This window comes from Falco naumanni, chromosome 1 (genome assembly GCF_017639655.2).
Source record: "Falco naumanni isolate bFalNau1 chromosome 1, bFalNau1.pat, whole genome shotgun sequence".
Classification (NCBI taxonomy): domain Eukaryota; kingdom Metazoa; phylum Chordata; class Aves; order Falconiformes; family Falconidae; genus Falco; species Falco naumanni.
In genome coordinates, this window is record NC_054054.1 from 118,942,074 (window position 1) to 118,968,579 (window position 26,506).

Sequence of the window (26,506 nt, forward strand, 5' to 3'; positions counted from 1 at the left end):
TGAACTGCAAAATAACATCATGTTCTGTGAATTGGTGGTTCCCAAACTGCTGCTGCCGCCGCCTTAGAAAACTCTTGGTTGGCATCGTCTGTAGGGCTTCTGCTGCTTCTCTACCGTTTTAAACAGCTAATGCAAGAAGATGGTTAAAATGCGTCCCAGGAGTCATGTTGCACTGCTGCGAAGTCGTGTTTGCAGACTTTTCCTCCCTGCAAGGGCCGTGCTCTCTGCCCCTCCGCCGGGAAACTGCTGCATGGTTGTGGCTGTGTGTGCCAAAATGCTCTCCAAGCCAGGGTGAGGTCTCCTGTTCTCCCTCTGGGTCTCTGCTTTTTCCACCCCAAACTGGTTTTTCAAGTAATTTTTTCATATGTGCCTCCATCTCTGCTGCTGCTCACCTGTGCTCGGGGAGGAGCCTCCCAGAAACTGCTCTTTAGTGCGCTGCCGACCTGCCCTCGCTGAGTCTTGTCATTCCATCCCGACAGACCGGAGCGGAGAGCCAGCACCCACGACGGCTTTGCAGACTCCGGGAGACCAGCTGGGGCTTCACCAACATGTTCAAGGGAGTGGGCAAAGGCTCCCCGAGCAGAAGTTCCCCCAACAGAGGTTCCCCTGTCAAGCCTAGCAAGTAAGTGTGATTCTCCTCTCTCTAAGCTGTCCCGCGGGCCCTGGGGGAAGGTGAGGGAGGGACGCCCCATGTCTCCTAAGCCACCCTAAGAACCATCCCTCTTTGTGGAGCAGCCAGAAAGTTGGGGCTTGCTGGGAGCTGATGCCGAAACATGCTGCCCCAGCGGTTGTCTTTGTCTTTGTCGGGCTTTGTGCTCCAGCCTAGAAGTATCCGTGCAGCCCCTGGGATGTGCCTGAAGATGTGCTCAGAGCTGTGTTGACCCAGCAGGGAGGTGGGAAGCCCCTTTTTGGGCAGGTGGGAGACGGAAGAATAAACACAGCCTCTGTGCTTGGGTGGAACAAGGTCTGCGGGATGGTGAAGCAGATATTAGCCTGGATTTGAGATCCCAGGACTCGCTGGTTGTGTGAGGTTGGTGTGATGCTGCCCTGGGACCTGGGATCGCTGGAGAAGGATGCTCAGTTTGGTGCTGCTCAGGTGGTGAAGATGGGTGAGGATTAGGTTTGCTGGTGACTGCTCCTCTCCACCCTGGTGACAGGCTGGGTCTTTGCAGGTCACATAGCTGAGGTTGCCTCTTTCAGGCCTGAGGCAGCACCAAAAGGATCTGACACCATGTCCCCTCTGAGGAGATCCCCTAAGCTCTGGGGGGTGACATGTGTGACGGGAGCAGGATGCTTCCCTAGGAGCAGGGTGTCCTCTGGGAGGGGGAGCTCCTGCAGAGACGCCTCATCCCTCCCTTCAGCTGCAGTTGCTAACTCAGGGTTGTTTTCCACCTTCCTCAGCAATTTTGCACTTCGTAGTGTTAGAAGATCGGTTCTGCGGGAATCCCTGTCCCCAGCCAGGGTTAGAGGGTGAGGAAATGCAAGGGGGGTTGTTCTGAGGAGGGGGGGACCTGCAGGGAGAAGGGGGTGCTGGCCAGCTCTTGGGGCCACCAGCAGCAGCAGCCCATGACGGTGTGTGTGCAGATGCCTGGGTGGACACCACACGGTGCTGGCACCCAACTGCGCCATTTATGGGGCCAAACCCCGGGTTAGCAAACAGCCACAGAGGAGGGAGGTGGCCCGGTGGTGGCCCAGTGCTGCTGGGCAGGGCAGGGGTACGGGGGGAGGAGGTGACCCCCACAAAGGCTGAGGCTTCCCCGCGCGGGTGTCGGGAGCTGGACCCCTGCCATGGAAAGCTTCTGCCTCAGCGGAGCTGAGCACTCACAAACTCATCTGGCAGACGGACGGGGGGGCTCTCCGACCACCAAGCCGCTCTCGGGGCCTGGCTGCAGCGAGGCACCTCCCCAGCAGCCCCGGAGCCCCGTCAGCCTCTGGTTTGTAGCCTCGCTAATGCAATTTATCCACCTCCCCAGCTGGCTTCCCAGCCCGGGCCGGGGGTTTCTCACGAGGCTTCCTGGGCCAGCTCGCTGCAGCCCCTGCTGGGGGGGGGGTTGGGCCAGGTTCCCCCCCAGCCTGAGCCTCTCGGGATAACTGCGGTCGCATCCCGGTGAGACCTCACACCTCATCCCTGTGCAGGATGGAGGCCGGAGCCAGAAGCGCGGCAATGACCGAGCTGGTTGTGCTTGTTCGAGGAAGCACCAGCCATCAGAGAAAGGCGAATTCCTCCGGCCGTGGCCCGGGGCTTGGTCAGGCCCGTGGTAGCTGGGAAAATGAAGGTGAACGAGCTGGCTCAGGAGGAGCCGCCAGCACAAGCTCTGCAGATGGCCCCAAGAAAATGTTGGTGGCCCACAGCTGCTCTTGGTGGCCCCAAGGCCAGAACCTGGGCAGCAATTGATGTTCCGTGCCTCTGGGGGTTCACGATTAGTGGGTGCCACTGCTGGCATGGACCCCTAGAGAGGTACCTCATCTTGGTCCTTGGGACCGTGGTGTTGAGCGTCCGGGCTTGTAGGGCCCTTTGCTGTCTCCACTTGGTGGATGCATCCCAGTGAGGCAGCAGCAGGCACAGGGTTGTCCCCGAGGAGCAGCCCCTTTGCCCTGCTCCGGGAGGAGGCACGCTGCGGGGCTGAAAGGGAAAACTCGGGAGAATGTGGAATTGAATCAGATCTGGCTGGACTGGCTGCCCAGGTGCGACCTTGACAAAGGCCGTGGGTGGTTTTGGGGGTGGATGGCAAGTCATCTCCTGGTTTAATAGTCTTCTGGGATTTCTGCTCCTGCCACATCTTCACTCTGCTTCTCCCCGATCAGTCCAGAGCAGCGTGGTCCCTGGGGACAGGCGTGGGCTCAGGGGGCTTGACCCAGCACTGGCAGCAGTTGGTGGTCTGCTAGGAGCAGCCTGGGCTGCAAGAAGTTCTGCCTGTCGGGGAGAAGAGACCCAGCTTTGGGGTCTTCCTTGGGGCCAGAAGGGAAGGTCTCCTGGAAGGGAGGGATGGAGAGGATCGGGGACCGAAGTGGGTGGGTGCTGTGGTCCTGCCCAAGTGTGCTCTGGCAGGAGTGACCAGGAGCAGGGGACTGTCCTGCTCCTTCCGAGAGACACTGGCCCTCGCGTGCAGTTGGACTGTCTAGGAGGCAGAAAGTGGTATGAGAAATGAACCAATTAATAACGATAATAATAGTGCTCTGCCTCTCCTAGGCGTGAGATAGCCATAGGGAGGAGGCCTGCCCTGGCTCTGGAGGAGGAGCAGGAGGACCTCTGCCCAGCCTTGCCCTCAGCCATCTCGGCCAGACCGTGCACAGTCGGACCGGAGCCCTGGGATGCTGAGGGATGCCCAGCGTGAGCACAGGCAAGCTCGGGGTGCCTCCACGTATCCCACCTGGTGCCAGGCTGCCTCTCTGCAGCCCAAGTGTCTGCACGCTCACCCTGAAACGTGGCGCCCAGCTGTGGTCCACTCTTGTTGAGTGAGGGCATCCCAGGGCAGCAGGGATGGGGCAGCCCCGAGGAAGGACAGCGATGCATCCATGTCACTGCAGGCTGTGCAGATGGCTGTTGGCATGGACAGGAGAAGCTCACGCTCCTCTTGGCACCGTCTGTGGTTGGGGTAGGAGGGCCTGTGGTGGTTTGAACACTTCTCTAAGTGTGCATGGACCAAGCAGGTTCCTCAGCATCGCTCCCACCTTGACTGAGGAGCACGGCAAGGGTGGGAGGCTCAGCCGAGGACAGATGGCTTCTCCACTCATGCATCAGCCCTTACTCTGGCCCCCAGGACAGCATGTAGACATCCCTCTCCTCCCAGGACACCTCCTACCTGGCTTCAGTGCTCCTCAAGCATCCAGAATACTCTTTTGCAGACATGAAGCAGTTTAGCTGCTTGCAGGGCTGGAGAGCCGCTTCCAGCCTGGCTGCTGGCAACAGGGTCTCAGTCTCCTCCTCCGCCAGGCTTCCTTCCTTGGCCAGTGTGGAGACCTCCTGGCTCTCCACGCCAACACACACAAGCGGAGACCCCCTCTGCTCCTGAGGTGATGTTCTCCAGGAAGCATCACCTCTTCCCTGAAGATCAGGTTGGTTGCAACAGCATCCTGGTTTCTAACCTCGGGTGCCCCGTGCGGTGCAAGGGCAGCGCAGGCTGGGGACGGGCAAGGCTGAGCGCCCGTGACCAGGAGGTTGCTGGGGGCTTTTCAGTCCATAGTTTTGTTGTACTTTGGGTTAAACAAAAGCTGATCTGTGTGTCCAGGGTTGTGAACCAAGAGATGGGGTGTCTCAGGGTTTCCTTCAGCCAGGAAGGGGGTGCCACCAGGAATAAGCAGGATGTTGTTGGTGATCTACCCTTCCTGGGAAGGATGGATCCTCACTTCTCCCATCCTGGAGCTGAACAGAGGTATCCACAGTCACATCACAACGGGGTTCAAACTGGACGGTCTATAGATGTCATTCCCAGGTGGGAGCCGAATTCAGCCAGACCTCTGGGGTGGAGGGTGCTCTCCTCGGGGCACGGGGATGGCGTCCATCGCCTGGGATGGCAGCCAGCCCGTGACTCACTCTCTCCTCCCTGTGCAGAGAGCCTGGGCAGGAAATTTGGGTGGTGCTCAAGTATTTGCTCATGGGACACCACCTCATTCCAGGCGTGTCGGGGATGAGTGGGAGATTGTGTAACCTCCTGGGGAGTGGGGACCTCCTAGAGCTTGCAGCCTGCTGCACACTCAGGTTCACGGGGACTGAGTCCTGGCTTGGTGCTGCTTCCATCTCCCCTGTTGTGCTGGGACTTGGGGCCACCGCTCATCCCCCTGAGCACTTCAGCTTAACTCAGGAAAGGCATCCGTGGGGCACAGATGGGGGAGGAGGGATGTTTAACGGGATATAAAAGACAGGTTGTAGCAGACAGCGATGCTTTGAGGATGATGAATGCCCTGCTTAGGCTTTCTGGCTTGGGATCCCTGGAATTAGACCCTGTAGAAGAGGGCACTTCCAGAGTGCAGCACTCCCCCATTTACTTTGCTGACATGCATTTTGCAAGGCAGGGAAGCTGAGGCATGGCGAGGAGACGCTGCCAACCCAAAGCTCCCAAAGGAGCTGAGAGCTGCTGCATCGCAGGCCCACGCCGGCCTCTTGGGAAATCCAAAACAAGGGAGGAGTCAGAGAAAGGGGACAGGAGGATGCTGTGAGCAGGAGTGCTGGGACGGTGCCTCCTCTGGAGTAACGCGGGCTTGGCTGCGGTCGGCATGGGCTGAGCTGACTTGAAACACAAGCTCCGTCTGTGGCATCTGAGTGCTTGGCTTGGGGTGACCGTAACACTCACTGGCACTTTACAGTCACTTGGGGCTGTAATAAATGAACATCCCAGCATCTGCTCTAGCCTTTGGTATGAACCATGGAAGAGCTGGAGCCATGGTGAGGAGCTGGAGCAATGACAGAACCCTTAGGGGAACAGTTTCCCCCTGTCTTTGCTGGATTCAGGGGCTAGGAAGGAAACCACATGGCTGGAGGGCAGGGGTGGGTTGCTCTCCTGCAGGACATCACCTTTCTCCTACCTGCTTCCTCCACCAGAGAGATACCAACCAGCCCTGAAGAAGTGTCCCCCCTTCAGCTGGCCCCTGCGCAATGTCCCATTGTTGCTCCACAAACTCTTTCCTTCTAGTCTCAGACCCCAGAGGTGGCACGTAACAGAGCTGAGCCTCTGCTGAACTTTGTCCCGGCAGCAGTTGTCCAAGGGCTTGAGTCCCTGGGTGATGCTATCAGTCCCCACGCTCCTGCCCCTGCTTGCCCACATCCTGGCAGCGCTGCACTCTCCTTGCCTGGAGGGTAGGGCCGGCGCCGTCCTCAAGGGCAGACGCTGTTAGAAACGACAGGACACGAGGACAAAGGTGGTACCAAGGCTTGTGCTTCCTTGTCCGCAGGGAGCTTTGGGAACCGTCCCGTGCTTTACCGTGGGCTCTGGATCGGGCTGTTTCGGCAGGGCTCTCAGCGCTCACCCGCAATAGCGGTGGTGGGGTAAGGGTTGTGATGGTTCCCATGGGTTGTGTGATGGCACCGACGTGACAGACAACAGGGAGTGGTCCGATGGGGACCTTCGGTGAATCTTCACAGGGTGAGGAGGGCTGGTAGTTGTGCTGTGGCCTTGGGAAACTTGTCCCCAAGCCCTGAAAGCAGCACAACTGCAGCAGCCTACGCAGTGCCCAGAGGGGCTTGTAGTCTGCGGAGCCAGTCGTCGTCCGCCGCAGCGTGGTCCTGGGGTGGCACTGGGCTCTCCAGCATCTCAACGGGCTGCACTGCCGAGCACTTTGCATGAAACAAGACCACAGGATGGCCGTTCTGGGTCCGGCCGAAGGGCCATCTCACCCACCCCTACCAGCAGCCAAGGGCAGACACCCCGGCAAGCGCCTCTAAACAGGGCAAGCATGTTGTGCTGCCTCTGCAGGGTGCTCTCCTGCCCTCCAGCCGTCTGTGGCTTTGGGTCTTCCCAACCCAGACATGTTGGCGCATTTGGGAGTGCTACAGTGATATTTTTTTTCCTGTTTTTTTGCCCCCTTTTTCCTCCCTCCGATGCTTTTTGAATCCACACAAACCTTTGAGCATCTGTGTGTCTTGTGGCAAGGAGTTGTGTGGGTGAGTTGCATGGTGTTCAAAAAGCAACCGCCTGCTCTCTCTGAACACACCGCTGAACCCAACAGCCAGGCACTGACCACTTGTGCACCCGTGCCCCTGGACCCAGCTTAGACTCTTTCTTTGGAGACCAGGAGGATGTGGAGGAAAGGCCTGAAGAACCACCCTGTTTCAGGTCCTGGGCAGTGCTGAAGAGGGTGAGAACTACCTTCACCCACCCGTCTGCTTTGCTGCTCCCTCTCTCAGGTCCTCAACAAATGAGCTGGCCGTGCTCATCTCCCGCATGCAGACAAATGCCGACCAGGTGGAGAAGGACATCCTGGAGACACAATCCAGGCTCAAGCAGGTGAGTTGTGGTAGCAGGTGGTGGGGAGGTGAGAGGCTCTGCCTAGAAATGCGTGTCTAGGATAACAAGTCAGGTGTCTGCTCTGTGCATCAGCTTGCTGGTGCAGGTTTGGGGGCTGACTCGAGGCTGGGGAGGAACAGAGCACCCCACAGAGCCTCCCAGCCCCTGGGGCTGCGTACCGGGGCCTCCCAAATTCTAGCCTCTGTGCTTTCTTCTTGGTGCCTCATGTTTCCCACAGCCAAGGCTGTCTCGCCTACAGCAGCATAGCCCTGTGCCTCCCAGCAACCCGAGGCAGGCAGCCAGCCTGACCCACGCTGGTCCCCTGGGTGGGAGAGATGCTGAAGCAGGCAGCTTGCTGGGCATCCGCTCCCCAGCTGCACCCTTGCACCAGGGTTCCTCTGTGGCCAGTGTGTTGAGCATCCAGAACCTCTGTGTCAGCCAAGGAAAATGTTGTGATGGCTGTGGGGTCCAACCAGGCTTTTCCCTCTGCCTTCCCTGCTCTCCAGGATGCCAGCAATCACCAGCAGAACAAGGCTTTTGAGTTCCAGCCAGAGAACGCCAGGAATCTGAAGGAAGCAGAGACCCTGCTGAAGGACCTCTTTCTGGACGTGGACCGCGCCAAGCGGCTGAAACACCCTCAGGCTACTGAGATAGAGAAAGAGTAAGTGCAACGGGGGGACTGGTGTGATGGGGGCACCAAGCCACTTGAGACCTGCCTCCCCCCCCAGGATCTAGACGGAGCTCCAGTCGTTTCCATGAGAGACAGAGCTTCACCCTTCTTCCCACAGACTTTAGCCTTAAAATCAGGGCTTCTGCCAATATATTGTAAAGACAGTGGTGTGCAGGGTGGCTGCCAGAGTGACCATCACCCAAGAGTCCCCACTTGTATCTGGGAGCTCTTGTAAAAGACTAAAATGAGGCCCCACTCCCAGTGCAAATCCCCTTTTGCTCTGCCTTTCCTAAAGTGAATGCCTTTCATTCAGGCAAGGACAGAGTCAGAGGTGGTGTTGGAACGGGAGAAGAGCTTTAGTTGGCCTCTGGTGCTTTGCTCCTCTCTGCTCTCCAGCCCTTCTGGGTGGAAGTCAGGGGGGAAGAGTTGTTTCCTAGCTGGGAAGGGACAGCCCTGATCTCCCTGCAGCCTCCTCCTGGTCTGTAGTTTCTGAGACATCTCTGGAGATGGAGAGCACCAGGACAAGTGCCTCCTCTGCTGAAGGAGGCCAGTGTCACAAAGGGTCAACAAAATAGCCTGGGTCTTACGAGTGAAATCTGGGCTCCACAACCCCCACCTTGGTTCTCCCCCATCCAAACTGACGCAGAGGCGTGTACCTTTTCTCCTTTGCAGCATCCAGCAGCTCCATGACCGTGTGACACAGCTGTGTGCAGAGTACCGGGCCCTCTACGAGCAACTGAACATCCCTGATGTGGGGCCCAAGGTAGACTGGGCCAGGATCCTGGACCAAAAGATGGTAACAGCAGCTATTTTTTAATGTACCTCCCAACTCCTACGAGACCAGATAATTTGCTGTTGCCTTTAGGGCTTTGCCAGCCTTCGTGTGCTCAGCATCATGCAGGGACGGCGAGGCAGGTGGAAGTAACTCAATTCCTCTGGGTAGGAGAATTCTCCTTCCACCTCTTAAAACCCTCTGGAGCACCCTCTTGATTGAGCCCTTCAGATTAGAGCGACTGGAAGGGGATCGGGTAGAGGTGCTCTGCTGTGGGATGAAAGGATGGAGAAGGTGTTGTCTTCAAGGGCTTTACAGCCCTACATCCTAGGGGTTCACACTGCAAGGTCTTGGGTATGTGGTGTGCCTGGTTTGGAGTCAACTTGGATTCCCTTGAAAGCTGGATGGTAACTATGTTCCTCCAGCGCATGTAACCATGGGAAGGGTTCAACTTAGGTTCGTACATCGGGGTTATGTAGCCTGGTTACCTTTGCCCCTGTGTGTGGGGAGATGGCAACCAGCAGCAGTCACGGTAAACACCGACAGGATCCCTTCCCCTCCTCCTGGACTGCTGTCAGATACCAGATGATTTCATACCCTACCAGTGCTCACGGGGGTTTCTCCCCAAATAAAGTCTTCTGCTTTAGTCTCTGCCTCACTCCTTTCACACAGAAACAGGTCAATGGGGGACAGTACGGCCCCGGCATGTCAGAGCTGGAAAAGCAAATAGCTGAGCACAACATCCTCCAGAAGGAGATTGAAGCCTATGGCCTCCAGATCAAGAACCTCCGTTCCGGGGTAAGGTACCCTTGGTCCCCTCCTCATTCCTGTTGGCTTCCCTGGGGACCCCTCGGGCTCTGCTTGCTCTCTGGCCACGTGTCCCATCTGCCCCTTTGCACAGTGAATATCCACCCTTGTTCTGCAGAGGGCACGGGGACACCTGAGCTTGGACAGATCAAGCCATGCAGGAGCCAGGGAAGTGGTTCCTGAATGGTTTCTGAAGCACCTTCCATAAATCAGCTCATCAGCATCTACCACATGTTTTGGTAGCATCTTTTTTATCTTTTTCTTTCTTTTTTTTCCCCCTTGGTCTTGGCCGTGTTGTAACCCAGGATGTGGCAGATCTAAAAAGCCAATACAAGGACTTGCTGGTAAGCTTCTCAGTGGTTTTCTGGACAGGTGGGTTTATACAGCAGGGTAACAGCATCCCTGATGGACAGTGAATTCCCAGCTCAGGACAGGAGCTACCTCTGGCCTTGCACAGTGAAGTTGTCCCCCTCATCTTCTGTTTCCTCCCCACCCTGGAATGGGTGTAAATTGAGCATATGCTGGCTGCCCTCAGGACAATGCTGTGGGTGAGATCTGTGTGTCTCCTCTGTGTGGATCCTTGCTCTGGCGTTGCCCATGCGTCTGTGGGTGCAGGGTTACGGACGTGGCAGCAGGAAACCCTGCCCCATCCCACACACTGTTCCAAATCAGGATTGCAAATGTTGAGGCTTGCGCTGATCCCTGACAAGGGTTCCAGAGAGGAAATGAGCAGCCGAACCACAGAGGAGGTGGCCAGGCAGAAGGTCCTGGGTTTAGCCAGCTGGGCCTGTAGAGGTTGATGCTGAAGAATGGAGTTTGTGAGAAATACAAGAGAGCTGGGCCAGCCCTCGGGCTGCCCGAGGCACCAGCCCACACCTGAGATTCTGGTTAGACAAACATATCCTGTCTGTGAAGCAGGGAAAGGGAACGGCAGCCCCATCAGATAAGAGCAAGCAGGGGCAGATGTCTCACCAAGGTCTCTGGGAATCTCCTGGTGGATGTGCAACATGAGCGGGGTCCTGGGGAGGAGGAGGAGGAGGGGGGGGAAAGGGCTTCTCAGGCTGAGCACCAATGCCATGTGTCTCCTGTGCGTGTGGGCAGAAAGCGTCCATCTGGCGAGGGCAGAGCCTGGGCAGCCTCTACCACCACCTCCAGGGCTGCACCAAGGAGCTGGGCTACCTGACAGACCAGCAGACCAGGATCCTGAAGCAAGACTGGAGTGACCAAATGATGGACGTCCAGAGCGTGCGTCGGGAGTACGAGGTGAGCTCTTGGGGGATGGCAGCGTGTCCTGGCCGCCGGAGGCTGCCCAAGCCCAGCACGTGGGATTTGCAGGGTGGGTCCCAGCCTCCTGGACATCCACCACCAGCCCTAAGCCTGGTGCTTTCCTGGGGCGTCCCGGTAGTGCTGGGCACAGAAACAGAAGTGGAAGAGACACTCTGCATCCGTGCTAGAGTTAAGGGTGAGCCGCTCTGGGTGTCCCCTCCTGTCCCCTGAGCTGGCGTGTGGGACTGTACACGAGAGAGCTGTCGGTGAGGCTGCCCATAGTCAGAGGGGAGGGAAAGGCTCGGCATCGTGTCAGCCTCGGCGTCCAAAGTACAACACCCAGTGACTGCTATATGCTGGGACCAGGAAGAAGAGAGGGATAATTGCTTAGGAAAATGCTCTTTGAATGAATGCAGTGATGCTTTCTGAGGCCCAAGCGTGTCTAATTTGTTTTAGCTTTGCCTTGCCCCTTTCTGTTATTTTAAAAACAAACAAACAAGGATGGTATGTGGGACTTTGGGAACCTTTTCGCTGCTACGTGGGGTTTGGTGCCCCAGGAGGCTGCTCTGTGCTCCCTGCGTGCTCCCATGGTCATCAATTTTTTCTTTCGCTTCAGGATTTCAAGTCTAACGAGCTACTCAGCCAGGAGGAGCTTGTGAACCATCTTCAGGACGATGGGGATAGGATGATAGAGCTAAAGCACCCGGCTGTCAAGCCTATCCAGGTAGGGAAAGGGGCTCTCTTCCAAAACCCCGTAAGAGAACAAGATTGTCTTTGTGCACCACGAGCCAGGGGGTGGGTTGCTAGAGACCTCCTCACCTCTTCTGCAGAACTGTTACTCTTTCCTCTCACACTGCACTGTATTTGCCGGCTGCAGCCCCGGGGGGAAGGTGGGGGCAATGCGGGGTCTTCACCCATTCCTGACTCTCCAGGAGACAGTGGCTAGCATCTGTCTGCTGGGACCAGCTCCCGCTCTGGTGCTCACACGTGGGGCTCCTGCAGCCACATTGATGCTACTGCGAAGCTCCAGCTATGCCACAGCGTGACCTCTCCCAAGCGAAACCAGCTCCCAGCCTCCGAGGTTGTGTTTCCAAGCCCACGGACACAGTGACAAGCTGAGGTGGGCTCTCGGCCACCAGCACTACTGGAGCTGAGACCCCTTGAGAAATGGTGCTGCTCTGTATGAGCAGGGTCCGTGTGGAGCGTGTCCTCGCTCAGGCTCAGCAGCAGGCAGTGCCTGGGCGTAGCTTTGCCTCTGCTCCGCAGCAGTCTTGACTCTTCTTCTGACCGCTGGGACTTCTGGGGGCAGCAGAAGCAGTGGCGGGGGAGGTAGGACTAGCTGGAGCCCACTGAGCTGTGCTCTGTCCCTCCACAGGCTCACCAGGAAGCCTTGAAGAACGAGTGGCAGAATTTCCTGAACCTCTGCATTTGCCAGGAGAGTCAACTGAAAAGCGTGGAGAGCTATAAGAAGGTAAAAAGCGACGAGGAGAGCGGGGGCCGTGGGGCCGCGGGGTCGGGCCAGCGTGGGCAGGCTGGGAAGAGAGGCAGCAAAGGGATGAGGATGGGAGATCCTTTGCTTACACCTAGCCAGGGTGTTTTGGGGAAACACTCCTCAAAACGCAGACCTTTAGTGCGGCAGCGAAGGACTGGCTCCCAGCTCACCTTGTCGGCCCTGTTGCGTGAGCATGTTGGCTTGGAGAAGACAGCTTGCCGTCAGTGCCTGGGACCTGTCCGTTGATCTGGATTGTTCGCCTGTGGCTCGGGCGGCGCAGGGTCCTTGTCCCAGCGTGCAGCCAGAGGGTGGTCTGTAGGGTCTTGGGAGCCCCAGGTGGGTTGTGGAAGAGACGCTGAGAATGGGAGACCCCATGTACTTGGAGATAGTAATGTCCTCCCACCCCTGACTGTTTTCCTACCCCACACCTCCAGTTCCAGGACGATGCTGAGGCTGTGAGTTGCTCCCTGAAGAAGATGAATTCTGACCTGGACACCAAATACAGCAAGTTCAACAAAGACAGCCCTGGGGTGGTGTCAGATCTGCTGCTGCAGCTGGAGGTGAGGTCTTCAGGGCTGGTGGCACTAGTTGGACCTAAGGGGCAGACCAAACATTACAACCTCCCCGATATATAATAGTTGGGAAAGGGAAGAGGTGGATAAATAACCCCACCGGGACAGCTCAGGCCAGCTCTGGGCTAGGGAGGGAGAAGCTTACAGCAATACTGTGCTCTGGATGCCGAGCCCCTGTAGCCCCAGAAGGTCCGTGCTGCTCATGCTGTGGGGCAGTGACCCCTGGGGAGACACTGGTCCCCATCGGTGACAGGCAGCCAGGCCCCAGGTCACCATGAGAGCGAAGGGGAAGCACAGGGAGGAGCTGCACTTTGTCCTAAACATGAGACACTTGGATTAGAGGCCCCGTGGAGAGCGTGAGCTGCTGGCATCCAAGCAGCCCGGAAAGGTCGTCCCATCTCCTCAGCACTCTCAGGAGCTCGCGGCGAGGGAGGGAATAAATAAATCTGACCTCAGGGACAAGATGCAGATAGGAAAGGAACGTTTGCCTGGGAGAGAGGGAGGGGACACTTTCAACATGATATCTTCCCATGCATGCAACACATTTCACTCCTGAGAGGTGCTGGTATCTTGGTACCTGCTGACACTGGAATGCAGCCACCTCTTGGCAGGTGTTCCATTTCTGAGAAGAAAAACTTCTCCAGGACATTTAATATGACAGTGTGGGATCACCTAAAGTTAATTCAGGCTGTGCCTTCAAGGGCAGATCTGCCATGAGTGAAGGAAACGGAGGAGAGCATTGATAATGAAAAGGGGAAGAAGGGACACGGAGGGGTCAAGAATGGAGAAACTCCTGACTCCACCCCAGCAGTGACCACACAAGGACGGAGAGCTGGCCCCAGCATACCCACCGTAGTGTGACCCTCCCCTTCCTTCTCACCCAAGCCTGGTCACAACCACTGTTTACCCTGTTTTGTCTAGAACGAGGAGAAGGTGGTGAAGCAGGCAGAGAAGAGCATCAGTGACCTAAAAAGAAGGAGCAAAGAGATCAGTCCACTGAAACTGCGGAGGATGCATCCCCCTCAGACCCTCACCTTGGACACCCTCTGTGACTGGGATGCTGGGGAGGTGAGGGCTTGGCTAGCAATACCCTCAGAAGAGGCAGGCAACTGGATTCTTCTTTGGTTGCTCCAGACGGTGGCTCCCAGTGCCAGAAAGCCAAGCCTCTCACTGGGCTTTGTGTCTTTGTCCCAGGTGCAGCTGACCAGAGGGGACAAGTACACTCTGAAGGACAACAGCAACCCAGAGATGTGGGTGGTGCAGAGCAGCACTGGTGTGGTCCAGGAGGCACCTTCTGCTTGCTTCTCCATCCCTCCACCAGACCCTGAGTCCATTGACAAGGTCAATAGGTGAGCCTGCAGTGGGAAGCCTGACTCGGGGAGATGTTCAGACTCCCTCCTAGGTCGCAGCCGCTCTGACTGCCTCAGCTGCAGAGAAATAGCAGCTGGGAGAAGACCTCTTGGCTGTCTAGGACAAAATCCCTCCTGGAGAGGGATTGTTCCCTGCACCCAAGTATCTCGTCCAGGTTCCTGCCGTTCCTCGACGGCACTGCGCGCTGCACAGACCTTGCTGTCAAAGAGCTTTCTGGCAGTCAGGCTTGATTTCTTCACCCAAACATATGACTCGCACGGGTTTGACTAAATTCATTGCAGAATCAGTCTGGAGCTTGGGACTTGCCAAACAGGACAGAGTTATCTGTGGTATCTCCTCTCAGCCAGCTCCAGCTAGAAACTGAGAAACGTTCCTTGAACCCTTTGTAGCCTGCTGCCTGGCTGCTCAGCCAGCCTCTGTGGTTCCCACAGGATGGGGCGGTGGTGCAGGCAGCTTCAGCATTACCTTTTTAATCATATCCCCGGGTGCTTGGGTAAATCCGTGCTGCTCAAGTGCTCTGGAAAGGTCCGCAGCCCGGATTCAGACTGACTCGGGCATGCCCGTGACGGGAGCTTGGGTCCCTAGTCACACGGGTGTCATTACTTCATTGTGTTGCTCTTCCTGGGTGCATACCCCTCTTCACATGTCCCAGATTACTGAGTCCTTTGGATTTATGGGTTCCATCTGTGTTTTAAAACAGGAAAGAACAAGTTTGCTGTGTCCTCTTGGATTAACAGCTCTGCAGGTGTTGCCTGGAAAACACTCACCCTTTTCAGGCCACATCTGATGGCTTACTGCATTTCCCGGTGTTTGCTTCCCCTCCTACAAGCAAAATACTTTATTTTATTTCCCAGCCTGTTCCACCATTCAGTCCCTCTGCATGGAGCTATGTCCTGGCCCTGCGGAGGGACAGCCCTCGTCTGGCAACAGCCAGGCAAGCTGGGACTTGCTGGTTTCAGCCCGATGTTCAGCTGGAGCAGCCTACAGCAGGGATGTCAGCTAGCCTGGTCCTGCAAAGGCCCCTCCTCCTGGTTCCATCAGTCTTTTCTCACCCAGAGATATTTTTTGTTGGTCCTTCCAGCTCCTGCTGATCCCAGCCCTAGTTTCGTTAGAGGGGAACCACCCTCAGAAATGAGACTTGGCATTTCTAGTGCAGCAGCCACAGAAGCAGCTACTCGTACTTGCTTCCTGCAAAGCTGCAAAGCGAAAATTTCCAGCTTTGATAGGTTCTGCTGAGAGTTGGAAACACTGGCTCCACGGGGAGAAATCAGCTGCTCTTGCTGCTCTCTTCTTTCCTAAGGGACATCTCTGAACTACAACAGGCTGCAGGCTCCCAGCCTGCCCCTGCCTTTGGGAGCACCTTCCCTGGCAAAGCCATGAAGCTGCTGCTGAGCTGGGCTCTGTCAAGGCTTGCTCGGTGCAGCAGTTTCCCATCCTGCTGGCTGACGATGCTCCTTTTTGCTCACAGGCTGGAGGGGGAGCTTAACACGGTGAAGCAGAAGCGAGCGGCGGTTCAGAGCACCCTGAGACGCAGCCAGAAGGAGCAGGTTCAGCCCAGCCAGCCGGGTATGTTAGCCAAGCCCTCTCCAAAGCAAGCCCATGCACCTCCCTTGCAGAGCTCCTGAGCCTGGCTGGAAGCAGAGCGGTCACCCGGACAGGCAGGGGGACCTGTGGGTCAGTGTGAGGTTGGCTGCTGCTCTATGGAAAAGAGCAGCTGATGCGATAACTTGACCCTTAGTGCTGCCAAGGGCTCACCGTGTGATCTTGGGCAATTCACTTAAAATCTCTGTTGCCCTTCTCAAACCTCTGAGATTGACCTCCAGCTCCATCAACAGTTGCAGGGTATTTAGGGCTGCGGGAGGATGTGCCTATCCAGAAGCCTTAATTAAACATCCTTTGGAATCGGGGTCCCTTGTGGTTCTCTTCCCCAGCTGGGGGCTGTGGAATAAGCAGACAGCCATGGCTAAAGCCCTGACTAGCTGTGTTACTCCCACAGCTGTAGTTCAAAAGCTCCCAGAGCTTTTTTTCCCCCCCCCCCCAAGAAAAAAAGAAAGAGCTGAGCAGGGATGTGTCTGCATGGCAGCCCATGGCTGTCTTTGTTCCTTCTTTGGACCTGAGCTCTGGCTGGCCAGGGCAGAGCTAAATAAATCCATTTTCCTAAGCCTTTTCCATGGGTAGGCACATGCATGTGCATGATGCTCTGCGGATCAGAAATGCTAACTGTATCATCTATGGTTGCACCAAAACCCCATGCTCAGGAGGAGCCTGTGTGCTTCAGAGCTGCAGAACACGAAGGACAGTTTTGCAGCAGGGCTGTCGTGACAGGGAGCTGGAGCTTTTGGGACCACGTATGGGAGAGCTCAGGGAAAGGGCCGTGCACCACGACTGGGATGGCAGGTGAGGAGTGGGGATTAACCCAAGCTGTGTCTCACTATAGCTCTGTCCAGGACCCCCCCTGTAATCCAGGATGATCCCCAAGCTGACCAGCTTCTCGGTAGCCTGGATCGTGTTGGCAAGGACCTGGTTCAGGTAGAGAAGGAGGTCTTGAACCGAGTGAGGTCCCCAGTGCACTACAGTGACCCCACAGATGACCTTGCCAGGAGGATCAAACACCAGCAGGTGGGTGCTGCTGTGGGGGGCTTGGGGCAGGTGTTTTGCTGATTGACTCGATACCAAGCAAAAATGAATTCCAAATCAAATATAAGAATAAATGCAGCTTATTATATTACAATATAATAAAGGACAATAGCATGCGGTATGATAAAAAGGAACAGTACTAGTTACTATGCACAATATGATAACAAAGCAATAGGAGCGAAGCATCAAATCATTACCACGAAGTGTTACAGAGGCTAAGAAAAGAATTCATCACCAGTTACCACCGTAGCATCCAGGCCCCCACTTTGGCTGGGCAGCCCTGTTGCAGCCGGCACCAGGAGTCTCTCGGTAACTGGGAAGATTCCTACATGGTGCCTCCATCCATAGGTGAGGCTTCTGCCCAGTCCCAGAGCGTGCCCGCCTTTATACTCAGTGAAAAACAAAAATAGTTTACATACCTAGTGTATGTAAACTTTGAAGTTTAGGCTAAGTGCAGGCATGCACTGTCTCATCTTTCATAAGGTTCACACATGCCAGGGATGTTGGCCAGATGCCCGAGCGTGGTGGAGTTACCGTCATGACGCAGCTGCACACAATATTATTGTCTGGATGGTCCTGCTCACATCTTGCTTGTTCAGGGGGCTCAGGACAAACCCCAGCTGCTCATTACAGTTGTCCTTGAGCTCCCTGAGCTCCCTGTCCGAGTTAGATTCCTAACTAAAGGCAAAGACTTTTTCATATGCAGTAATCCATTTAATAAATTTTCACCATGGCAGGATGAGTTCGGTAGTGCTGTCTCCTTGGCCAACATCAGGTTGACGTAAGAATTATGCAGGAGATGACAACTGGTGCTTCGAAGGAGAAGACCATACTGCAGTTGGAAGGGTTTCAGGCTGGCTTGAGCCCTTGAAATGGGACATTAAACCAAACCCTCGGGAATCGCAGGCTTTTCCCTTGGCTCAGCTCTGCAGCAAGATGGTCCATTTGTTTCAGAGCTGTGGACCAGTCCTGGAAGGTCCTAAGCCTTGTTGTGGGGATGCTGTCACCCCTCACTTTCAAGTCTGTAGCATAAAAGACTACGGGGAGAGGGAATTAATCCAAAGACTAGGCTCACCTGGTGGGGAGTGCAGACTGGTAGGTGTGGGGGGGGGCAGGAAAAGAGGCAGCGCCCTGGAGCCCCCCTTCTTTGCTCTGGGATAAGGTCTGGGTCTGTACTAGTTCAGCTTGTTACATCTTCATCTGTGGGTATTTACCCAGCCCTGGCAGGAGCGTAGACCCAGGCAGGTAGGCTTCTTCCATCACTGCCCATGCGGATCTCTTTCCCACACCCTGCCGCTGCCAGACAGCCGCAGTCTGGATGGGGCTGTGGCCCGAGGGCCAGCTCCTCCTGAGAGGGCTACCGCACCCTTAGCCCCACAGCAAAATCCGCCCCTGGGGGAGACACCTTTTCGCAACAGCACTGTTATGACTGCGTTGGGTGACTCTGCTCCCATCTGATGTGCCAGGAAACAACAAAGAAACTTGAGAACCTGGGGGCAGCCAAGGATGCCTTGCAGAAGGAGTGTGAGACCTACCTTTCCAAGAAACCCACCAGCACCTCGGCGTCCCAGCTTCCCGTCACACTGAATGCCCTCAGGAGCAAATACAACGATGTCAATATGCTCTCCAGCCTGTACAACGAGAAGTGAGTGATGATGGCAAGGCCTGATGGGGATGCGGGACGGAAGTCTTTGCACAGAGGTGTCAACACAGAAGCATGAGAGAAAACTCTTTTGGTCTCTCTGGGTGTTGGTTGAGGTCCATCCAGCCTGGTGCAGGTTGGAAACCTCCCATCCATCATCAAAGACACCTCTCAAGGAGGTCCTGTATGTAATCTGTGATCCCCTCACTGTGGAAAATCCACCGCAATGGGGGTGTGTCCCAGCTCTGCTGTGTGGTGACATGCCACGTACCTGATTTCTGGGCAGCATGACAGGGTTATGTGTGGATGTTGCTTGTTCTCTGCTATGCTGCAGAAGCTTCAATGGTAAATAAGCTTAAATGTGCAAAATCAGAGAGGAAAGGAGAAGAATGGGATCTTCTGTAGCTAACCTCGTCCTGTCATTTTTCTCTTACCCAGGGCTAAGGCTGCCCTGAACCTGGAGACTCAAATTGAGAACACAGACAAGATTGTCAGCACATTTGAGGCCAAGCTGGCTCAGGATAGCATCATTCCTGCATCTCCCAATGCCCTGCAGGACCGGGCCAACGATCTGCAGGTAGGGGAACATCAGGCTTTTCATTAAGGAAGGGAGATCGCTGGTAGCCACAGTGGGGAGAGCTGGACTTTGCTTATTTGAGCACCTAGAGGCACCAGTGATGAAGCCTTTCTAAGGACTTGTTCCTTGAAGGCTTTATGTTAGTGTTGCAGGCTGACCTGCGCTCGCTGGCTAGCAAAAAGCTCTGTCCCTCTCGGGTTACTTTTGGGGTTCCTGAAATACACGATGAACCCCTTAGCATCTAACCTCTGTTGCTCTGCCTCACATCCATCCCTATTCTTTCCTGCTCCTGATCTCCTTGCCCCATCCTTAGCGCTCAGTGACCCTTTTTTGCCTTCACATGCTCTAGGAGAACCTGCCTTAGCAGAGGAGTTGAACTAGATGATCTCCAGAGGTCCCTTCCAACCCCGACCATCAACCCCCAAAACTTCTCCCTTCTGCTGCATGCACATCAACCCCCAAAACTTCTCCCTTCTGCTGCATGCACATCAACCCCCAAAACTTCTCCCTTCTGCTGCATGCACCATCCAACCCACCTTGCTTCCTGCTTCTTTACTGAGTGAGTCTCACTGCTCCATCTCTTCCACGTTGCATGTCTGTCTTGGAGAGCCTGACTAGTGCCCAGGTAGTGCACGGCTAGTAGCAGTGTTAAGGAGGTTATTTCTGGTTGGTGCATTGACTGATGCAAACTTGGAGATGTCTTTTTTTTTTTTTTTTCCCCTGCAGAAGATGAAGAGGGATGTGGTGGCCCAAGAGGACTGTGTGCTGAAGCTTAACCGGGCGCTCAAGGACGCTGAGCACAGCTGCAGCGCCGTGCAGAACAACTTCCAGGAGTACTGCCCTGACCTGCCCCGGCAGAAGCGGGAGGTGCAGCTCCTCAATGATCGCTACCATGCTGTTGCGGACCAACTGGATCAGCGGTGAGGAACTATGGCAGCACCTCTGCTCCTCTAACTAATGCTGGTCCACGCTATCTGAGTCCCAAGCGTACGTCCTTCATTGCAGGACCCTGATCCTGACCACTGTTCTGTAATACTGAGGACCAGGTCTGTCCTGCCGTGTGGTTGCCACCTTCCTATCCACAGCACGGGCCTGAGCTTCCAGATAGCTGCGAGAAGGCAGTCTGGAGTAGCTGACTGCTGGCCTTTGCCTGACCCAGTGACCCTACCCAGAGAGACCCCGGTGCTTAACACTTCTCACAGGCATTGCTGCTGGTTGCCTGCCTTTTTCCTTCTCTCATCTCCCAATTTGTATTCATGCTGCAGTAGCAAACCTGATATACACCAAGTTGTGGTCCCCACTCAGGGACCAGTTGTCACCCCCTTGTTTTTGTTATCTTGGTGTTTGTTGTGGTGACATTCTCACCATAGTGTCTTTTTAGGAACTTGCATGTGAATCTTTGCCCTTCCCCTTAATGTTCCTGTTCATCTTTGTGCTATGCAGAGAGAAAACCCTCAGAAATATCAGCCTTACCTACCAGCAGTTCCAAAATTCCAATGAGAACCTGATGTTCTGGATGAACAACCTGCCCAGGCACCAAGTGAAGACCACCGATGGGCCAAGCCAGATCAATTACAAGCTGCAGGCACAGAAGGTGTGTTCCAGGGCAGGCATCATGACCTGTTAGGGGAATTTGCTTGTGAACAGTATGCAAAATAACACCAACCAGCTCCTAGCTGCGTGCTCCACCCATCACAGCGAATGAACTAGAACAAGGAGACAATAGATTGCAGCTCACATGATGTATCTTGCCCCACTGTGTTCATCTATGTTGCTGGTGTCCTGGTCTGAGCTAGTCACCCCCAGGCTGATATCCTCTGCACCGAGAGGACGCACCCAGATCCTGAAAGCTTGCACCTTGGGCTGAGATGTTGCATCTGGGTCATGCATCCTTCTCTCCTTGAGCAGATCGCAAGCTGACTATCTCAGATGATGAGATGTGGAGGTCTCTGTGTCGGCCAGTATTTATCTCATTTGTGATAAATCAGTGTGGCAGATCCTGGGTGAGAGTGCTGAGAACCTCTAAAGCCCCAGAGACTGTTCTAAATGTCTTTGTGTTCCCACCATTCCCTCCAGTACTAGGCTGAGCTACTGCTCTTGGCTTCAAGAGTATTACTGGGTTGCTGTATTTCAACCAGTCCTTAACGTCGTGTGTGTCTCCTGCAGAGGCTGGTGGAGGAGATCAAAAGCAAGGAGCCCGAGAAGAACGCAGTGGTCAGACTATCCCGGAACATGCAGTCCACACTCAATGTATGGCTGGGTTCTCCCATGTAGCACTCCCTTAGTGTTTGACCCAAGGGATCCCAGCTGATGCTTCTGTTTCTGCTTTGAACAGGACTATGAACTCCAAGCAGGCAAGTACAGCTCTTCTCTGGACCCTACCCTGACCGACTCTGCTGCAAAGAGGCTGCGTGTGACCCCCCTACAAGAAAGCATCCAGGCCCAGGTAAAATGTTAAGATGAAGGCATGGAAACTGTTGCCTAGCTCTTTACCCAAGTCCCGTGTCCTCTGCAAGGCCTTAATCCACTCTGATCATGGTCCTAATCCCAAGGTCAAATGTCATCAGGGATCTCTTTGTCTATAGGGCAAAGCAGCACATGAGATCCAGAATTAGGGGGTGTCTGGTACCTTCGGTTCAGATTGCTGGTGATGCCTCCTTACCATATTGTGTGTGAAGATAAAACTTACAGGGCAGGTGTGCGGGGGCAGGACTGAGCCAGAGCTCCTGGGTGCTTCTTCCAGTTAAACCTCAGTTCTCCCGCAACCCTTTGGGCTATTTGCCAACTGCTCTCCGTGGCCCAAGGTGCGTTTGGAAGTCTGGACCCTGTGTAAGCTAGCAGGCATCTGCCAGGCGTGCAGATAAAGGGGGCAGGATCTGCGTCTCTCTAGAAAGTCAGATGCGAAGACGCTGATCCCTGGAATAGTACAGTTCACAAAGTGTGTCCAGGTCAAAGGAGGGGTGGGAGAGTGTGCCATCCAGCAGAGCTGTGTCAGGGTGAGGGGCAAGGCTCTCACTGCTGTTTCTTTTTCAGGAAAATGATGCAACCAAGCTCTACATGGAGCTGGCAGCAGAAAACAAACAGCAGCTCAGTCGGCTGGAGTTTGCCAAGAAGATTGTTGAGAAGGTACCGGTTAACAGCTCATAGCAAGATTTGGGGCACTCTAGATTGGCGGTTGAAATGATCTTTCCAAAGCTGTCAGCAATCTGCTCAGCCTGGGATCCCCCCACCCCTCCCCAGATTTCCCCGTCAGGTGTAAGGAAGGACAGGAATGGAAACCCCTGTGCGAAAAAGACCATGAGTAACCAGAGTTTCACTGACACTAACCTCAGGTCGTGACTTTCATCACCTCTGTGAGCCCTCACCCCTTTACCGAAGCTCTAGTTCATGCTAGGAAAAAAGATGAGGGCTCTTAAGTCCTGTTCTCATCTGTATCTAATCAACATTCACAGACGGAGAATTTCAGATTCATGTCTGGATGTGGCTGGAATTTAGTGATCGCAGCCTTCTGGAAACACTTCCAAGAAATAGGACTTCTATGCCATTCTAGGGTTTGTTTCACCTGTAGGAAAGGTCACTGGTCTGGCTGACTTTCAGGGTGCTCAGGAAGGACAAGGGATGGAACTGGGATGCTCCATGATGCCACCATGAACCAGCTGTGCAGACAGGACTGGCCACCTTACCCTCCTTCAGCTGCAGATACAACAAGGCAGCACAAAGCCCCTCTGTGGGCTGCTGTAGCATCTCCAAGACAAGGGGAAGACACACCAAATCACTTGCTTGAGATGGTGGGAATGTTTCCACTCTGGTCATTTACAAACAGCCCTATTTGGAGGCTCCCTGGGGATTCTGTACCAGTTCTGTCTCCTGCCATGCCTTGTCATGAAAAAGGCCTCTGCACCAGATTCAAAAAGTGACTTGGTCTCCCTGCATTTCTCTTTTTTTTTTTTTTTTTTTCCCCTTTGCCCTTGCAGAAGGAAGTGCATGAGGACATTGAAGCTGTACATGAGGGAACCCAGCAATCTGAAAACAAAGCCACAACAAGCAGGGAAACTGAGGGGCTGAAATCACAGCTGGAGGAGGAAAGGAGGAAAGTGGCCAAGATTGAAGAAGACCTGGAGGAGCACAGAAACAAGCTGCTAATGTTGAAGACTCAGAAACCCATTGAAAGAGTGGAAGAAAAGGAGGTGATACAATATTACAGAGACCCACAGGTGGAGAGTAACCTGTCTAGGATGGCAAAGCAGATTGAAGAGGAAGGTAAAAAGAAGGAGAGCCTGCAAGGAGACATTGAAGTGATAAGCCAGAAGCTTGCCCAGATGGAGAGTGAGAAGAAGGTCGTTCCTGCCCAGCTCCTCACCAAAGAGATCACAAAAATTGAGAAAGATCCAAGCCTGGATAGCCAAGCAGCCAGTCTTCGTCAGGAGATCAAACGTCTCCGGGAGGAAAGCTTGGCTGCTGCTTCTGAACTTGAGCAGCAGAAGAGAGAGCTGCACATGCTGGAGCAAAAGCAGCCCAATATCCGAGAGAAAGTGGTGGTGAAGGAGCTGATCAAACTAGAGAAAAACCCAGAAATGCTCAAGTCTGTTAGGACCCTGCAGCTACAAATTGATGAAGAATCCTTCAAGAGGAAGTCTGCTGAAGAAGCAATAGTGAAAGTGAAGAATAAGATTGAGGAGGTGGAAAGACTAATTGAAACGGCAGAACCCAAAATTATTGTTAAGGAGGTGAAGCAGGTAGAGCAGGACCCAGAGTTATTGAAAGAGTCTTCTAAGCTTAAAGCTCTGATTGAAGAAGAGAGGAGCAAAAACGTGATGCTTATGGGCGAGCTGGGAGAGCTGCAGAGCCAGTACAGTATTGCAGAGAAGCAAAAACCAAGGATAGAGGTTAAAGAGAGGGTCAATGAGATTTTCCTGGTGGATCCTGAAACGGAGCGGCAAATTACACAGCTGAAAAGGGAGCTGCAGGAAGTTACTCTGAAAAGGACAAAGATTGACAGTGAAGTGGAAGAGGCCTTAGCAGAGCTCAATGTCCTAAGGTCGCAGAAACCAGTGGTGGAGCTTAAGGAGGTTATAGAGGAGGTTGTGAAGCATGAGAAGAGTCCGGAGATTCTCAGGGAAATTGACAGGCTGAAACAACAGCTCAATGAGCTAGTGAACACCAACGGCAGGACCCAAGAGCAGCTCATTAGGCTGCAGGGTGAAAGGGATGAATGGAAGAGGGAGAGATCCAAGGTAGAAACCAAGCTGGTCAACAAGGAAGTCATCCGATATGAGAATGACCCACTCTTGGAAAAAGAAGCTGATCGCCTCCGTCAAGAGGTGCGTAACATGTCCCAAAAGAGGAGAGCTGCAGAGGATGCAATCTATGACTTGCAGAATAAGTACATGCTACTGGAGAGGCGAAAGCCAGAGGAAAAGGTAGTTATTCAAGAGGTGATACTGACTCAAAAGGATCCAAAGCTCCGAGATGAGCACAACAGGCTGAGCCGGAGCCTGGACGAGGAGGTGAGCAACAGGCGTCGCCTGGAACGTGACGTGCAGCAGGTTCGTGCACTGGTGGAAGAGCAAGAGAAGTTGCTCAACTTTCAGGAGGATCGAAGCAAGAGGCTTGCGCTGGAGAAGGAGATGAGACAAATTACATTGAGAATAAAGGAGCTGGAGGAGAGTCCAGCCCCAGTGCAAGAAAAGATCATTATGGAAGAAGTGGTCAAGCTGGAGAAGGACCCGGTCCTTGAACAGTCTGCCAGCAACCTGCGCTTGGAGCTGGACCGTGAGAAGATGGAGGTGCTGAACTTGCAGAGAGAATGCAAGAACCTGCAGATGCAAGTTGATGTCCTGCAGAAAACAAAATCCCAGGAGAAGACCATCTACAAGGAGGTGATTCGAGTGGAAAAGGACAGAGCACTGGAGAGTGAACGTGCACGCATCTGGGAGCTGCTGAACAGGGAGAGAGGAGCCAAGCAGAAGGCAGAAGAGGAAGTACGGCGGCTTAGGGAAAAGATCGAGAGAGCTGAAGGCATGAAGAGGACATGGGCTCGTGAAGAGACAGAGCTGCAGAAAGCCAGGAACCTGGCCATCCAGGAGAGAGCCAACCTGGAGAATGAACTGCGGGAGCTGGAAAGGCAGAAACAGCAGAAAGTCCTCTTCCTTCGGGAGGAGTCCAAACTGCTCAACCAACGGACTGAGAATGACAGGCAAAAGAAGAAGCAGCTGGAACATGAGTTTTCTCTGCTGGAGGCAGATATCCTTAGGGAGAAGGACCAGATCTACAACAAGGAGAGGTTCATTCGAGATCTCCAGTCAAGGGTCAACCGGGAAGAAATCAATCATGAGACCCAGATGAGAGAGACAAACCTCTCCACCAAGATCTCCATCTTGGACCCTGAGACAGGGAAGGATATGTCCCCTTACGAGGCCTATAAGAGAGGTATCATAGACAGAGGCCAGTACATCCAGCTGCAAGAGCTGGAGTGTGACTGGGAGGAAGTCACCACCCTGGGCCCAAATGGGGAAGTCTCAGTTCTCCTTGACAAGAAAAGTGGGAAGCAGTACTCCATCGATGATGCGCTAAGGCTGAGGAGGATCACGAAGGAGGAGTACCAGCTGTACCGGGATGGCAAGATTCCCATCTCCGAATTTGCCTTGCTGGTGGCTGGGGAATCCAAGCCTCCCCCGACCCTCTCTATTGGCTCCATCATCTCCAAATCCCCGCTTTCATCACCCACCACCCACCAAACCCAAAGCTTCTTCCCCTCAGCCTCACAGAAGGGCTTCTGTGAGGACACATCTCCCATTGCTGGGGTGTATGACACCACCACCGACACCAAGTACAACATCAAGACTGCTGTTGCGAAGAAGCTGCTTGATCCCATGACAGCTCAGAAGCTCCTGGAAGCCCAGGCTGCCACGGGGGGCATCATAGACCTCATTTCTCGAGACCGGTTGTCAGTCCATAAGGCCATCGAGAGGGGGCTGATTGACAGGACCTACATGCAGAGACTGCTTAATGCCCAGAAGGCTTTCACAGGGATTGAGGACCCGGTGACCAAGCGAAGGCTGTCTGTGGGGGAAGCAGTTCAGAAGGGATGGATGACCAATGACACTGCTTTCCCCTACCTGGAGGTCCAGCATCTAACTGGAGGGCTAATAGATCCCAAGAAAACAGGTCGCATCCCTGTGCTGGAAGCTGCCCAGACAGGGATGATAACAGGCAACCTGGCCAACAGGCTCCAGGATGAGTCCAGCTATGAGAAAGATCTCATTGACCCTGTCACTAAAGAGAAGATAAACTACAAGGAGGCCATGGCCCTCTGCCGGAAGGATTCGCTGAGCAGCCTCCTGCTGCTCCCAGCCACGTCGGAGGGGTATCAGAGGTACCACCAGCCGAGCCGTTCCCCCAGGCTCTCACGGTTCAGGCATTGAACGGATTCAGGCATGTACTGGATCTGGTTCCTTCAGGAGCTCATCTCTTCAAAACACCTCTCCCCACGGAGGCAGCAGCGATCACAGGAACAGAGCATCTAGCGTTTAGGGCTGCATACTCTTTATCTTAGCTATCTGCTTCCCAACGCAGCTTGGCCGAGCGCGGAAGAAAGCGTGAGCGTGTGAGCCCCGGCTGCTGCTGTGACAGCAAAGGGGGGCTGACTGCGAGAACTCCACTGGCAGTAGGTTAAATGGATTATGCCCAGAAAGGGGGAAGAGCCAGGGTGTTTTCCAGTTGGGTCATTCTTCTGCATGCAATAAACATAGAAAGTGTG

At 54.4% G+C, this 26,506-nt stretch overlaps 1 protein-coding gene across 1 annotated transcript; it reads left to right on the top strand.

Moving 5' to 3' along the window:
• Positions 1–187: 187 nt before the first annotated feature.
• On the top strand, positions 188–26,506 carry EVPL (envoplakin). Its single transcript, XM_040581185.1, has 22 exons — positions 188–622; positions 6,842–6,941; positions 7,448–7,602; positions 8,284–8,407; positions 9,056–9,181; positions 9,496–9,534; positions 10,292–10,453; positions 11,073–11,180; positions 11,832–11,927; positions 12,383–12,508; positions 13,442–13,588; positions 13,715–13,869; positions 15,360–15,457; positions 16,329–16,510; positions 17,995–18,173; positions 18,609–18,747; positions 19,474–19,667; positions 20,191–20,341; positions 20,914–20,997; positions 21,083–21,193; positions 21,781–21,873; positions 22,722–26,506. The coding sequence occupies exons 1-22, from the start codon at positions 549–551 to the stop codon at positions 26,169–26,171; spliced, it is 6,093 nt and encodes a 2,030-aa protein (XP_040437119.1). The 5' UTR covers positions 188–548; the 3' UTR covers positions 26,172–26,506.

Excerpts from the sequence above, each read along its gene's own strand:
- EVPL (XM_040581185.1), top strand. The coding sequence starts at position 549 with ATGTTCAAGGGAGTGGGCAAAGGCTCCCCGAGCAGAAGTTCCCCCAAC. Across the intron at positions 6,942-7,447 it reads CACAATCCAGGCTCAAGCAG|GATGCCAGCAATCACCAGCA; the intron begins GTGAGTTGTGGT and ends CCTGCTCTCCAG. Across the intron at positions 9,535-10,291 it reads GCCAATACAAGGACTTGCTG|AAAGCGTCCATCTGGCGAGG; the intron begins GTAAGCTTCTCA and ends GCGTGTGGGCAG.